Source organism: Phascolarctos cinereus, unplaced genomic scaffold (assembly GCF_003287225.1).
Source record: "Phascolarctos cinereus isolate Bilbo 61053 unplaced genomic scaffold, phaCin_HiC Scaffold_4;HRSCAF=312, whole genome shotgun sequence".
Taxonomy (NCBI): Eukaryota; Metazoa; Chordata; class Mammalia; order Diprotodontia; family Phascolarctidae; genus Phascolarctos; species Phascolarctos cinereus.
The window spans coordinates 464,988,314-465,005,151 of NW_027555847.1; the positions used below are offsets into that span (position 1 = coordinate 464,988,314).

Below are 16,838 nucleotides of genomic sequence, written 5' to 3' on the forward strand. Positions count from 1 at the left end.
ACATGGACCCACTCTGGTAAACATGTGGGAAGACACGAATAAGAATCTCATAGGATAGACAGGCTTGGGTGTGATATGCACTTTGGAGGATACATTTATGTTGATGAGATCACATCCATCTGAATATTCAATGTACCTAGTAATACTTTGATACTTCAGTAAACATTTTTGCTATAAATGCAATAAACACATTTGCTTCTTGCAAATAATGTGTTGCTATGTTTTCTCACACAGTAGCATATTCTTTTTATTATGCTTATATTTTCTACATCTCATAGTATATTTACTGTGCTGATTAATAAAATGGAATATTTAACTGCTATGTTGAACAAGTTTTTTATTGGTAGGAATAGTTTTTATCTACCCCAACACTTCATTTTTTTTATCTAACGAATATATATATGTATTACTAATTGATTATAAAAGTATAAGCAAAAAAACCCAATGCAACTAAAATGTGTTAGAATGAAATGCTAATGCACTGCTACAAAGTTGGTTTTCAAATATTATATTACTAGTTATTAGGACTGGGACACAGAAAAATCCAAACATAGAGTGCTTCACTTGGGCTTTATCTCCTACATACAAAAAACCGTAAAGTCTAACAGTCTGAAACGGCACATAGGGGACCATTTGATTGGGCTAATTTTTTTCCTGTAGATAAATTTTAATAAGGCATTAGTGGATAGAGGGTCAGCCTTAAAAATTACTTAATGTCTTGTTTTGCTCCAAGATTCCCTTAATTCTTTTTTATTCAAGGGGCATTTCATACCTTCTAGACCAATGTTATGTACTTAAAGTAGTTTTACTACTGAACTGATCTGTATATCTTACCAAGGAGGAATAAAGAATTATAAGGTTTGTTTACCAACTCTCTCACCTTCCAAAAGAGTGAGAATTCTGCTTTACAGCACGGTGCAAGAATTTTGGATTCTAAGAATATTGCTCTACATGTCATAGCTACTCCTAAATGGCATGTATGAAGAACTGAATGAGCAGATTTAAGAGTTGTATGACTTAACACCTTTGATCTAAGTAAGGTATTCATAGTAATAAATATAAACCAATCCTTACTTTGCTCTAATCTGAATTATCCTATTTTATATTACCTACAAAAGAATAATCTTAAAAATATTTTCATGTATGTAATTATGAAAAAATTTTCCAATTCAAAAAGTGTAAACCTTTCAAGAAACCATAAAAAACATATCAGGGTCCTAGGGCAAAAATGACTATCGCATATTTAAGAGATGTTTTTTCCTTAAAAACTTATGAAATTAATTGACTGTTAACAATCTAATAATTTATTTTCCTAAGAAAGCACATTTTGAAATTATGTAGGCATAATATTAGGCAGTTAGGTGGTGCAGTGAGTGGACAGAATTGCTGGGCCTCGAGTCAGGAAGACTCATCTTCAGGAGTTCAAATCTGGCCTCCCTTATTAGTTGTGTAAGCCTGGGCATGTCATTTAACTTTGTTTGTCTCAGCTCCTCATCAGTTAAATGAGTCTGAAAAGGAAATGACAAACCACTCATATCTCTTTGTCAAGAAAACTCCAAATGGGGTCATGAAGAGTCAGACACTACTGAACAACAACAAAAGGCGTAATATTTATATTTAATTTTAGTTTGAGTTAACAACAGGCCACAAGGTTAACAATAACTTTATTTTTTTTATATTGCATACTAATTGCATTACTTGTATTCTGAAAAACATTAGAATTCTACCTTCTATTACCTTCTCTTAAAAATACATAATATTGCACTTTCATTTTGGGCAGTTTAGTTTTCAAAGAGTGGCCAATCAAAACAAATTCTGCGAGATGTTGCAGTTTTCATTTTGATCTACAATAAACAAAAAGTTTCTGTGTAAAAGCAGAATTTACAGTAGTGCCAGACAAAACAAATATTTACAGACAGTGTAGTTACTAAATTATTACTTCTACAGGAAGATACAGTGTTTGAAAGCAATTAGTTTTAAGATACCATTACTTTGAATGAAACTTTTTTCTCCTTTTTATTCTGCAAAGCATCTTTTTAACAAATGTTAAGTATTTTTGATTACAGTTTCAAAAAAAAAATTCTGAAAAAAATGTTTACTCAAAAAATCTGAACTGGCATGCTAAGTCAGCCCTTTTATAAATTATGTTTCTCACATACTTTGAAGAACTGTTTGCAAGATTTTTAAAAAAGATTTCTCCCCAACTGATAATTAGGATTCTAAGCTTCTAAGCAGTATTTTCTAGTTCTTCTGGATTTGTAATCAGTTTGTGCTGGAATTATAAGGGATCAAAAGTCAACATGCCAGGGGATGGAGATTAAATTCCCTGTACTTTTCTAAAATAAATGAAGGCCAAATTAGCATGTGTTTTTCATAATTGTTAAATTACATACAATTATTTTACTCAAAATGCTTTTGTAATCAATCCAGCAATCTACAGAGAAAGTTTACATATTTGAGACAATTTTTGAAATTTCTAATTATATGAGTATTCTAACAAACTTAATACTTGTATGTAACTCCTAATTAATATAATGGCTTTGAAAAAAGTTATTTACATATTTTCAAAGCAAATGCTAACATTCAGAATGAATGCATACCATACTAAAGATGATGAAGACAAAAAACAATCTGAAAACAGAGAACATACAAATTTTAAATGCATGATACAGTGCATAGAAAAATGAATGTTTCAGTAACACATGCACAAAATCCACAATACTTGACTGTCCTTTAAATCTCTGGAACGCTAAAGAAATGCAAGCAGTTTATTTTCTGTTTCTTGCATGGAAAAAAAAATCATATGCTAACTTGAACTCCAATGTGTTAACGACAAGGTATTTTCTGTGTTTTTTAACCTTTAAAGATCTGTAGAATGAAAGAACATCAAAACTATAAACCAGTATGTTTTGTTAACTCTGCACTTTCATTTTAATACTGTCAAGTACTTCAGATTTCAAACAGTGATTTAACATGGCAATATGTTATTTCTTTTCCAACCACAACAAATACAAAGGATAATTGCATAGTTATGACATAACACTAAATATCACTAGAGATGATGGAATGAATTCAAAAGCAATATACTGAGCTGTTGTAGGTGTTGAAAACAGCTAATCCTGGACAGATACTAGTGTAAACCAATAAGGAAAAACAACAGTAAACAGCAAACATTTTTTTGCTTAAAAACAGTTCAATGTAAAGAATAGCCTGTAAAGTATTTCTTTAAAAATAATCTCAATAAGCAGGAGTAACAAAGTTTAAATTCAACTTTCTGAAATGCCCTATTTTTTTTTTCATGTACAGCAGAAAAAAGTTTTCAAAGATTCTAACTTTACATATAAAAATGAGGCACTAGTTAAGACACATTTTGGAATACTTTCCCATATAGAAAAACTTCACTTTGATTCTTAGGGTTTGTACTTCCTTGGTGTTTTCTGAATGTTGTATCTTACAAAAACAAATCTTCAGAAGGAGGTGCATAAGAGAAACCAACAAATGCATCATCTGCCTCCAAAACACTGGCATTCACTATGGAATAGTCAGAAGATATACAAACAGAATATGGAACCATTTCTTCTGTAAAGGCTGCATCAAAGTTCCTGATGTCATCTGGTCCAACCTAAAATATTAAAAAGATATTATTATTTGTCTAATCTTCATTTACTTTAATCATTTCATTAGACATCTAACATGTATTTGTAAATTTCTTCTTTATAAAGAAATCCTTCTGAAAGTTGCCATGCCTTTCTCTTCTTTCAGTTGCCATACTTTCTTCTTTTCCTGTATTATCTTTTCCCTAGTCTACTTTTTTGCATTTTATTTTGAAAACCTTATCTGCTTTGAATAACAACACTTATAGTAGAATTCAGGATCCTGATAGGAGCAACAAGCATAGTAGGATAGTTTTCTGTACTAATTTAACTAGGTGTTGGCCATAATATTTAATGTATGAGATACGACAAAGTGCACTGATGAAACGGAAACCCCTATTTTTATTAATGAAATTGGATATTTCCATCCTTAGGTAGCTGAAAAAGTAGCTGGGGAGGAAGAAATCCTATTGATGCTATGCAAAGAAATAATAATGAAAGCAATGGGGGATAAAAAATATACCATCAATGCATTCTTTGGAGCTACAATGAGGGGCTAAACTAGAGTAGAAAAAAAGAAAGATTCTTCATTAAGATTGTGATAAGAAGGTATAGGAGGTCATGATTATCAAGTTTAATCCTACAGGTACAAACACACAGATTAAAACAGTTACACTGACAATTTTCACAACTGACAATAGATGGCAATGTGTTACTTCTTTCTCATAAAATAATAGTGCTCGCCTATCTAGATGATGATAAAAACATTTATATACTGTCTACTATGTGCCAGGCAATTGGCTAAGTGAATATGATCTTATTTGATCTTCACAACAATTCTGGGATAGATCCTGAATTCTTACCTAAATTATCTCCAAGCCAACCTAGACTTGCAGTGACAGTAAGAATCTAACATCTACCCCCCGTTTTTCTTGAAGGCAGCTAGGTAGCAAAATGAGTAGAGCACTGGAAATGGAATCAGGAAGACCTGATTCCAAATCTGGACTGAGACACTTACTAGCTGTGTGATTATGGGCATATCACTTAATCTGTTTGCTTTGTTTTTCTCAACTGTTAAATGAAGCCAATAATAGTACCTACCTTGCAGGATTGTTGTGAGGATCAAGTAAGATAATATTTGTAAAGTACTTAGCACAGTGCGTGGCGTATAGTAGGCATTACACAAACACTTATTCCCTTTGGTCCCCTTACCCCTCCTTTTTCTACCTCTCTCCACATTGCATTCCCCCTCCATCATCACACTCAATTCTCCATCACTCAATCTCAGGCAAATAAAAGCTAGCTCTAAGATTTAAATATGGCTTTCTAATAGAAGTGAAACATGAATTTCAAGATTTTCCAAACCTGGCAATAAGAGTTTTTACGGATCAAAAAATATGAAAAGAGATTTCTAAAACTAGTTGGTTTTTTATTCTCTAGATCTCTTCATGAACAATAAAACCATGTTTTTATTACACAAACTTTTACTCACTTTAAGGGTTGTTTTTTAGGGGGTGGTATAAATTAATGATTTGCTTTTCATTTCCTCTCTGCTGAACTAGCTGATTCTTTATTCTGGTTTTTGCTTATTCTGATTTTTATATTAGAATGTTCCCATTTCCAGACTCCCAATTCCATGGTGACCACTACCTTCCAGACCTGTCTCCATCCTAAGCCTATATCCATGCCTCTATATCTACATCTTTCCCGGATGATATAAAATTCTATCCAATGCCACTCCCATTCCTGAGTGACCATGCAATATTTTTGTTTTACCCGTTACAAGAAAAGAATCTAGCTCTTCTAATATAGGTTCCAAAAGGTCAATGATATTTTTGTTTGGGGATTTATCAGACTTTTTTTTTGGGGGGGAGAGGCTCAACTTATAATTTCAACAAGTCTCCTAAGATCAGGTTATTTTGTCATTTTGTCAATCTTCCTTCTTCCTTGTCTATTAAATTTCACCTAGTTTGTTTTGGTTCATTGGTCTAAGCCAGTCAAGACTTTCTTGAATCTTTTCCAGCATACAGTGCCTTCCCAGAACTGGGTCATCTACAAATCTGCTACGTTTGCTAGCTATATACAAGATACTCCAATTCCTGACTCCAGGCATTTTTACTGGCTGTCTCATGCCCAGAATTTTCTTTCTCATCTCTTATTTCCTTCCCTGCCTGGTTTCCTTCAAATCCCAGCTAAAATCCCTTCTTTTACAAAGAAACCTTTCCTGATCCCCCTTAACACTAAGGTGCCTTCCCTTTCTTGATTATTTCCAATTCAGCATACATATATACATATATGTATATGTATACATACATATATACATCCATATTGTTGCATGTTGTTTCTCCTACTAGACTATGAACACTTCGAGAGCTGGCCTTTCTTTTGTACTTTCTTTGTATCCCCACTATTTAGCACAATGCCTGGCACACAGCAGGTGCTTGATAAATACTTGGCTGACATAGTTATGCCCTTAATCAAAATAACCGATAAAAATGCTAAACAGCATACGGCAAGGCACAGACCTCTAGGGAACTCTTTTCAAGTTGACATAAAAACAATTAATGACTGCCTTTTGGATCTGGCCATTAAACTTCCACTTATTCTGTGTACTAACATAACCCACATCTATTTTGTTCATAAGATTGCCATAAAAGACTTAAATGCTTTGCTAAAATCTAAGTAAACCCTCTATCTACGGAATTCCTTTGATTGATCAGTCTACCAAATTTGTTAAAAAAAAAATGAGGTTAATTTGGTATGAGCTGTTCTTGTTGAAGCCATGTTGGGGTCTTTGTAATCCTTGCTTCCTTTTCTGGTGTTAACCAAGAAGTTCTTTAATGATACATGAGAGAATTTTTGCCAGGAATCCAAATCAAGCTCACTGGCCTATAATTTGCACACTCCATTCTTTTCTGTTTTGAAAATCAGGACATTTTTTCATCCCTAAAGTAATTTTACTTTTCCTCTATAATTTTTTGATCATAGCTCATGGATTTGGAACTGGCTAGGATCTTTAGAGATTCTGTAGTCTAAATTCCCCATTTTACCAATGTGGAAAATGACTTCCGTAAAGATGAAGTAACTTGTCCAATGTCACATACGTAACAAATCTGACTCCAGATCTAATAGCCTTTCTACTTTGAAATACTACAGAAAAGGCATCTAAAGGCATTCTTATTATATATTTATGCTTTTCTTGGTTATCATCTTCCTATATGCCATTTTTTCCTGTTCTTTCCAGTCTAAAAACATTTTCCTTAAAGACGAGAAGCAAAAGTAAGAAAATCAATTATGCCTCCTTCTATAGTCTGGTATAGTTATTCCATTAAGATATCCCATATCTTAGCTACATAAATGTAGTTTACTTGAAGGGACTTAGTTTTCTTTCTTGTTCTAGAGTAACACTAATAATACTTAAAATATACAGAACACAATATACAGAAACATGTTTTAGTGTAAAAGGGTTAAAAGGGGGAAAGGCAATGATAGAACTAGCTTCAGAATCCAAAGCCTCAGGTTCAGGTCCTGCCTCTGATACACCCTAGCTTTATAACTCTAAACCAAATCCCTCTTAGTGCAGCAGGAAACTGCCTAAGACCATCAGTTACATAGAAGGTACTGATCTGCATCAGTGGAGGAAGTTCCTCACTGGGAGTGCTAACATAACAAGGAAATCAAAGGTCTAGTTTAAGAACAAAATAAACCAGGAGGGGTTCAGGGTTAATTAAAACAGTGACTCACTGACTCACTGATAAGTTAAACATGGAAAGCAAATTTTGGAAAATGTATTTAAAGCAGAGAGGTCCAACAGGATTTTCATGTGTGCTAGTCTTTTATGGTTTGGTTACCATATTAACTATAATCACATGCTTGGAGCTAGGAACACAGGCATTCTTTTAAACAGAATAATGAATAAAGGAGAGGGGAAGAGAGAAGCCAGGGGCTTAAATTCCAGACAGACATATTTATTTAGGAAATACTTATGTTTGTCCAGCAAACTCCCTCTTTGTTAAAGAGCTAATTTCTGTCAATAGCTAAACACTAACTTCCTGAACAACAATTATTCCTTTTGCTGAATGTTAAGGAAAGTAACTAGGGCAGCTAGGTGGTGCAGTGGAGAGAGAGCGATGGGCCTGGAGTCAGGAAGATCTGAGTTCTAATCTGATCTCAGATGCTTACTAGGTGACTCTAGGCAAGTCATTCAACCCTGTTTGCCTCAGTTGCCTCATCTATAAAATGAGCTGGAGAAGGAAATGACAAACCATTCCAATATCTGTGCCAAGAAAACCCCAATGGGGTCACAGAGAGTAGGACATGCCTGAAACAACTGAAGAACAAAAAGAAAATAAGCAAATATAAGAGAGTCAGGGAGACCTGAGCTCAAGTTCCAACTTGGGCACTTAACAGACTGACTGAGGAACTCTGGGCAAGTCATTTAACTCTTAATACCCACAACAACTTTTTAAGACTCTACATAGTAGAAAGGGTGTTGATCTGTGCTGGTAGAGGAAGTTCCTCACCAGGCATTGATGAAATCTGGTCAAAATAAAAGAGAAAGAGAAATAGTCCCTTGTTAGCTGCTTCCTTTCTGATCCATGAGATATAAAATTAATTATATACTGCCTTGCCAATTCTACAGGATCATTTTATATTGTTATTTACACTTATATCTGTAAACATCTTGCCTGTAGAAGATAATGAAATACTTGCTAAATTACAGCTTCTTCGCACAGCCCCTACAATGCAGCAGGATCTAGATGTAGCGATGGAGAGGTACTTAAACTTAGCAAAGTTACTTTGGTCTCTTTTTTCTCTATAATGTTACAAAAGAAGGTATAGGTTCCCAGCTACATTCTGACAGCTGATTAATGGGCATTATGAATGGGCCCATAAGCTTACCTATCAGACATTTTTAGCTGTGCCAATCTAAAAGAACAGTTTTATAAATAGCAAGATTCACAGAGGTACTCAGGAATGAAACTTGAAAAGCATGAGTAAAATGACTTGTGCTAGAGGAACACTTGACACAATTGTTCAGTCATTTTTCAGCTGTGTCTGACTTCATGACTCCATTTGGCGTTTTCTTGGCAAAGATACATGAGTGGTTTGCCATTTCCTTCTCTCGCTCATTTCACAAATGAGGAAACTGAGGCAAACATGCTTAAATGACTTGCCCAGGGTCACACTGCTAGTAAGTGTCTGAAGTCAGACTTGAACTTAGGGAGATGAGTCTTCCTGACTCCAGGCCCAGTACACTATCCACTTTGCCACCTAGCTGCTGAAAGAGACTCTCTTTAACTGAAAAAATTGCTGTGGTCTGACTGACTATGGTAAGTAGCTGAATTATATATATATATATTTCCCCCCCTCACAAATTTAGTTACTAACTCCATCTCACTACACACAGACTTAGAGATCTGATGGGATGAAAGTAGCAATACAATAAAGCTCTGCTCCTATATTGATATAAGAAGGTATGTGAATATATTAAACTTACCACATTAGGATTAAAAGGTGGTGGAATCTTTTTTTGTGCAAGGTCAGTCCAGTTGAGTGATTCAAAGAAAGGATGATTTTGAATTTCAAGCTGGAATAAAAAGAAAATTTTGTTAATGTTTGTATATAATATAAGCAATCACTGAACTAATTCTGGGCAACCCAACTATTTACTCCCAAATTTACCAGATTATCCATTTCCTTTTTCCAAACTTCTTCTAGACAAGAGCTAAGGGAAAAATATACAGAGGGGTGGAAGTATAAACACGCTATCATCAAACTCTGATTATAAAGAAACATTTCAGGATTACTTACACCAGTATATCAAAAGTTGAGGCAGTGAGGATGCCTAGAGACTTTGGTCTTCAGCTGATTGTTACAGAGTTAGAATTATTTTGTGGTACTGGGAAGAAAAACTAAACTAAAACTGAAGTGAGAAAAAAAAATCTTTGCCTCAAATATCACTGATAAAAGTTAGATATGCAAGATACAGAGGAAGCTGACGCATATATTTGGCAATAAATACAGAAAGATAGGAAGAGAGTTCAAAAGAAGAATTGCAAACTGTCAATGATCACTAGAAAACAAACTCCAAATAATAGGAAAAAAATGTAAGTTTAAATAGCAATGGTGATTTCACTTTATATCAAGAAACTGGCAAAGATAATATTAAAAATTTAAATAGCCAATGTTGGAAAGGCTTTGGAAAGAAAAGAACATTAATTGTATCAGTGGCAGAGCTATAAACTGGTCCAAATGTTCTGAAATGACTAAACTGTTTAAATATTCCAACCCTGTAATTCTACTCCTGGGCATACACCTTCCGAGGAGGGCAAAGAAAGAAAAGGTCTATTATATACAAACATATTTATAGGAAAAATGAAAAAAATATTCACCCTAAAGACCATGGGTCTTTCCCATCTCTACCTTCCATATGTGTTTTCTTCCCCATTAGAATGTGAACTCCTGGAGAGCAGGGGCAATTTTTCTTCTTTATTTGTGTTCCTACCACTCAGCACTGTGCTTTCACATGGTAAGCACTTAATGCTTCATTAGTTCATTAATTCACGGGATCATTTATTTAGAACTTGAAGAGACCCTGAAGATCAAAGAATACAAACCTTCATTTTACAGATAAGGAAACCAGGGTTGACAAGTTAGGTGACTTTCTTAGAGTCAAACAGCTAGTAAGTGTCAGAGGCCACATTTGCCTCCAAGCTCTGTCCACTATGCCTCTAGTTGTATTTTTATTGTAGTAAAGACCTGGAAACAAAGTGTGTAGCCATCAACTGGAAGAAGGGTTGAACAAATTGTAGTCATTTGATATAAAGGAATATTATTGCAGAGTAAGAAATGATGAATATTTAGGAAAATGGAAAATTTCTACCAATTGATGCATACTGAAATAAGAAGAACCAGAAAAATAATATACACAGTGACTATCACAATGTCAATGAAAAGAATTAAAAGCAAGCTGAACTTGGATAAATATTTATAAACCAATCTTGGCTGCAGAGAACAGATCATGAAAAATATCTTCCTCCACCCTCTCCACAGAGGGGGAGGGACCTATGAAGGAAGAATTTTGAATAAACTGTCAGTTTATTCATTATCAGTTATTTTTTATTCAACTGTTCTTCCTTATAAGGGAGGTTTTAATGTGGGGTGAGGAGAAGATGGTGTATCTAGAAATGACTGTGGTATGAAAACAAATGGCATCAATAAAACAAACAAAAGCACAAAACTACTACTTTTCTGCACTTAAGCAAAGGCACTGTTTGCAGGGCAGTATGTACAAGGAATGGAGTCGGAAATTCTAATGTCTCTAGTTTCCAAATGGCATGAAATAGCCTAGAGGCTGTATCTCTATCTTTTTGTCTAAGCATCAGACCAAGCATTAAAAAAAAATTTATGTACCCATGGCCTAATTCCAGACTGGTTAATGATTTCCTACAAGTTACTGTAAAAGTAACTAACAAGAGCACATTTCTAATTAGTTTGTGAATTTATTAACAGCACTGTAATATAACATGTTTGCTATATTAGTTATTCCCGACCCTGGTTTTTAAAATAGAATTTATTTTATTTAAAGCCCGAATTATTAAAACAGTTCTAGGCACTTAACAAAACATTGGGTGAATAATTTTAATAAAAATGTAAAGTGTTGAAATAGAAAAGAGAGGGAGGGTGAATTAGTGGGTAGTGATGAGCACTAGTGATATATTTTTAGAAAAGAGAAAAAGAAGAAAAGAGAAAAAAGTTCAGAAGGTGAAAAAAGGGCAATTTTACTGCTATTATGCAAAATTTAATACATACTTTGAAAACCCAAACTATGTAAGAGAAAACTATGTTTTCAACTTTCTTTTCTGTTCTTTGTATACTGAAATATTGATGTTTGTTGCTGAATGTTAAGTCATAATAAAAAAAATTTAAAGAGGGGCACTAAAAAAAAAAAAGAAATAAGGGGCCAATTTCAATGATCTTTTCCTCCATCTGGGTTTAAGTCAAAGTCCAAAGGACATAGAATGGTAAAATGAATGGAAAACATGTTAGTCAGTGAACTACTTCCTAACAAACTTTCCAAAACAGAGAACAACCTATCCTGGATAAATGATAGAAGCTTTACACAATGTTTCTGTCCCAACTACATAACAAGTGAAGCTTGCTGTTATAAGCATTTTCCCAAGTGGAATGGCTATAAGAAAGTATGGGTTAAGAAGTTTCAAAAGTTGCCTCCTCATTACAGAAGCTATACAACTATTACTTTTTTTTTTTAGTAGTCACTAACCTTTGATGTGAGGCATGACTAAATCAAAACACTGGGAAACAGACTTTAAATTCTTTAATACAACCATTATCCTGTGGTTAGTATAATTACCTGTAATGTGTTTACTGATAGAATTTTAATCCGTTGCTAGTAATTTAACAGTTGCTAAATGTTTCAAGTATCTACTGGCCCTCTCATATATTTAAAAAAATTACATTTAAGTGGGCTTTTCTTAGTGTATATTGTGGCTTTATCATATTATACTTTCCTTCAATGAAACAAAATTAGTTCATTTAATAATAATGGTAATAACTGACAATTACATAGAGCTTTTAAGGTTTGTAAAGTGCAATAGATAGTTTTTATTTGATTTTCACAAGAATCCTAGGAGGTAATACACTACAGATACTAACATTCCTCTTTTACATATGAGAAAACTGAGGCTCAGTGACTTCAGCAAGATCACACAATTAGTAGGATTTGTCCACTAGAGAAGGAAATGGTAAACCATTCCACTATCTTTACCAAGAAAACCCCATGGAAAGTATTAAAATTATAAAAGATATGACATTGAAAGATGAGCCCCTCAGGTCAGAAGGTGTCAACATGTTACTAGGGAAGAGCGGAGGACAAGTAAGAACAAGTAGTTCCAGAAAGAATGAGGCAGCTGGGCCAAAGCCAAAAGGAAGCTTAACTGTAGATGTGTTTGGTGACAAAAGGAAAGTCTGATGCTACAAAGATCAATATTGCATGGGAACCTGGAACGTTCCAATGGATCTATGAACCAAGGTAAGCTAGATGTGGTCAAACAGGAGATGGAAAATTCAAACATCAACATTTTGGGTGTTAGTGAACTTAAATGGATGGGAATGGGATAAATTTAATTTAGGTGATTATTATATATACTACTATGGGCAAAAATCTCTCAGAACAGACCTGCACAACTCTGCAGTAAGTAGGGGCTAAAATTAAAATAGGTTAAACTTCAGGCCACAGACAGATTATAATAGAGACAGACTGATGGTTGCTGTGGGTCGCCTAACAAATAGGACAGTGTGCAGTGGCAACTCTACATTTTTCGTGGGCCTCCTGAAATCTTTTGGCAGGCTGCAAGTGGCCTGTGGGCTGTATGTTGTGCAGGCCTGCCTTAGAAAAAAGGGAACAGCCCTCATGATCAACAAAAGGGTGAAAAAAGCAGTACTGGGGTACAATCTCAAAAATGACAGAATGATATCTGTTCAAATCCAAAGTTCAAATCCAAACTATTTAACATCACAGTAATACAAGTCTATTCTCTAACCACTGGTGCTAAAGAGGCCAAAGTCGCTCAGTTCTATGAAGAACTACAACACCTGTTTTAGAAATAACACCAAAAAAAGATGTCACATTCATTATAGGATACTGGAATGCTAAAGTAGGAAATCAAAAGATAATTAGAACAACAGGCAAGTTTGGCTTTGGAGTACAAAATAAAACAGGGCAGAGACTAACAGAGTTTTGTCAAGATAACTCACTGGTCATAGCAAACACTCTTTTTCAACAACCCAAAAAGTGACTTTACACATGGACATCACCTGATGGTCAATACAGAAATCAGATTGCTTATATACTTTGCAACTAAATGTGGAGAACTTCTACACAGTTGGTTAAAATAGAACCTGGAGCTGACTGTGGCTCAGATGATGTGCTTCTTATTGCAAAATTAATACTTAAATTGAAGAAAGTAGGGAAAACTATTGGGCCTATCACATAGGTATGACCTAACTAACATCCCTTATGAATATGAAGTAGAAGTGATGAATAGATTTAAGGGATTAGATCTGGTAGAGTGTCTGAAGAACAATGGACAGAGGTTTGAAATATTGTACAGGAGGCAGCAACAAAAAACATCCCAAAGCAAGAGAGCAAAAAGGTTATCTGACAAGGCTTTACTAAATAGTTAAGGAAAGAAGGAAAACATGTAAAAGAGAAAGGGAAAGATATGCTCAACTGAATGCAGAATTCTAGAGAATAGCAAGGAGAGATGAGAAAATTTTCTTAAATGAGCAATGCAAAGAAATAGAAAATAACAGAATGGGAAAGACAACAGATTTCAAGAAACTTAGAGGTAACAAGGGAATGTTTTGTCCAAAAATGGGCATGATAAAAGACAAAAATGTATAGATTTAAGCAGAAGAGATTAAGAAGAGGTGGCAACAATATACTGAAGAACTATATAAGAAATATCTTAACATCACCAATAATCATGATGGTGTGGTTACTGATCTAGAGTCACACATCTTGGAGAATGAAGTCAAGTGGGCCTTAGGAAGCATTGCTAACAATAAGGCTAGTGGAGGTGACAGAATTCCAGTTGAGTTATTTAAAATCCTAAAAGATGATGCCGTTAAAATGTTGCACTCAACCAGCAAATTTGGAAAACTCAACAGTGGCCACTAGATTGGAAACGGTCAACTTATGTTCCAGTCCTAAAGAAGCAATGCCAAAGAATGTTCAAATTTCCAACAACTGCACTCCTTTCATATGCCAAGCAAGGACAAACCTAAGATTCTGGAAGCTAGGCTTCAGCAATATGTGAATTGAAAATTACCACAAGTGCAGGCTGGTTTTTGAAAACACAGAGGAACTAGAGACCAAATTGCCAACATTTGCTGGATTTTGGAAAAAGCAACAGAGTTCCAGAAAAACATCTACTACTGTTTCATCAGTTACACTGAAGCCCTTGACTGTGTGGATCACAACAAAATGTAGCAAGTTCTCAAAGAAATGGCAGTTCAAGATCCTCTTACTTGTCTCCTGAGGAACCTGTATGTGGGTTAATGGCAAACCACTCCAGGAGAACAGAATATGGAACAGCTGACTGGTTTAAGAGTAGAAAAGGAGGATGACAAAATCATCACATAAAAACACTGGAGAGATTTCCTGAGACTTTCTTTTTTATATGACCAATGTGAGAATTTGTTTTTCTTAAGTTTGTAGTGTGGGATTTTTCTTTCTCAATGGTTAGGAGAAGGTGGGGTGAGGGGGACATAGAGGTGAGAGGGAAACAGTGTTTTTTTTTGTCTGGAAAAACAAAAAACAAAATTTAATTTAAAAAAAGTTGGGAGAGGACATATGACTTGTAAGAAACTTCTGCTTTCTGGCTATGATTCTTTAATAGATTATTTCAAGATACCAATTTTTTTTTTTGCAATTTCAAGGGTATGTTTCCATATAGTCATTATCTGCATACATATAAATATATTATGTCTATATACATATTGTGTGTGTATATTTTAAATATATATGTATATATACAAAAATGTGAATCCTGGATATCACAAATAATAAAATAGAAAAACTAGAAGACATCTTCCTTAGCCATTAATAAATATGCATCTAAGTTCTTTTAATAATCTTCTTAAAAAAAACAAAATTATTATTGAAAATATTACATACAAAGTCTTCTTTGGCACCGAGTCGATTTTGCCTGTCTTTTTCAAGAAGTTCTTCTAGGATGGACCAGGCTGTGAGGCTCACTCCTGGCCTCAAATTTAGGGGTTTATGGAGTATATTTTCATACATCTCAGCAACATCTCGACAATAAAATGGAGGCTACACAAAGGCAAAAGGAAAAACATTTAAGTAATAGCTGAGGTTACCAAAAGTAGGCTAAAATTCTGCAGCTAAAAATACCTGGGCCCCAACTATCTCATTTCTAGTTAAGCCTAAAACCTCTATCTGAGTTCTCACCCGTCCCTCCAGAGTGGTCACTATAAGAAATTTGGGGAGTGGCCTGGTCATTCACAAAACACAGAGCTTTCTGGGTATCTGTAAATTCAACCACAAAATTGAAGTAAAGACTCTCATAACACAGCTAATCACTTATTTATTCCTGTCTGGCTGACTGGTGTTAAATTCTAGAATAAAAATAACAAGAACAGATTTCACAACAAATTTCAGCTTCATTGCTCTTTAAATACAATAGTCTCTCTGATAATACTCATTCAAAAGGACTGTAAGGTGATTTTCAAGATTTTAGTGTTGTAGTAGTTCAGTTTTCAATGTACAGCTGCCAGCATTAAACATCTTGATATATGAAATGTAACATTATAAAAAGGAAGAAATGTAAAGAGTTACAAATTGCACTCATTTCATATGTGTAAAAACATTGTTTTTACATAGGTAACTTTAACACTACTATCTCATAAATTACATGAAACAATGTCAAAAGATTTGATTACTAACATTTTGAGGAGATCAACAGGAAGAAGAATAAATACTACCTCATTTTGGCTCTGGCTAAGTGTTTCCTGATATTGAACCATGTCTTCTTCTGGTTAGTTGTATGGATAAGACTATTGAGATTGAAAATTAAACCAAGTGCTGACCATTTCTACCAAACATGGGACTTAGTTAAAGAAAAGTTTAAAGAGTTAGAAAAGTCAAGAAATTTCCAGTGGAAGTGAAGTGAAGATAGAATTTCTGACCAGTTCTGATAGCAATGATAAAGATGCCTTAAAAAATGTGAATACAATTCAGATACAGGAATTAATTTAAGTTTATCAGTAAAAAAAAACAATGTTGAATGCTAAAATTTCCTTTAACATTTAGCATTTAGGGAATTAATCAGTGGAAAAAGGAAAAGAGTTAAAGTTATGAGAATTTCTTTGAGTTTTACCTTTTAACTAAAATGAATTTCCAAGTGTGATTTCTTGGTATTTTATGTAAATTATTTTAACAAGCTTGCCTATATATTTTCATTTGGGCAATTATATTATGTGTTCAAAAGACATATAATGGCTTCTACTGTATATTTCTTACTTCACAGTCAACATTATTATTTTACATTTCTCATCTTTTTCCTTCAAAGGGCTTAAAATATTTCATATTGTGAACTACTAGTAATGGGGAAACTAAAGTGGAGAATTAAGTTGTTTATCAATGTATGTAAATTATTGGTACAACTAAAGAACTGTAACTGGTGGGCAGGGTCACCC

At 34.2% G+C, this 16,838-nt stretch overlaps 1 protein-coding gene across 12 annotated transcripts in view; it reads right to left on the reverse strand.

Annotated features, from left to right (window-relative positions):
* Positions 1-1,598: 1,598 nt before the first annotated feature.
* The window catches only part of SGK3 (serum/glucocorticoid regulated kinase family member 3), a 155,212-nt gene continuing 139,972 nt past the window's right edge, over positions 1,599-16,838 (reverse strand). For all 12 annotated transcript variants that reach the window (XM_021002178.2, XM_021002174.2, XM_021002175.2 and 9 more), the window contains 3 exons: positions 15,298-15,453; positions 9,094-9,183; positions 1,599-3,622 (listed from right to left, as the gene is read on the reverse strand). In XM_021002178.2, coding sequence (XP_020857837.1) covers positions 3,452-3,622; positions 9,094-9,183; positions 15,298-15,453 — 417 coding nt within the window. In that variant the 3' untranslated portion in view covers positions 1,599-3,451. The remainder of the gene's footprint in view (positions 3,623-9,093; positions 9,184-15,297; positions 15,454-16,838) is intronic.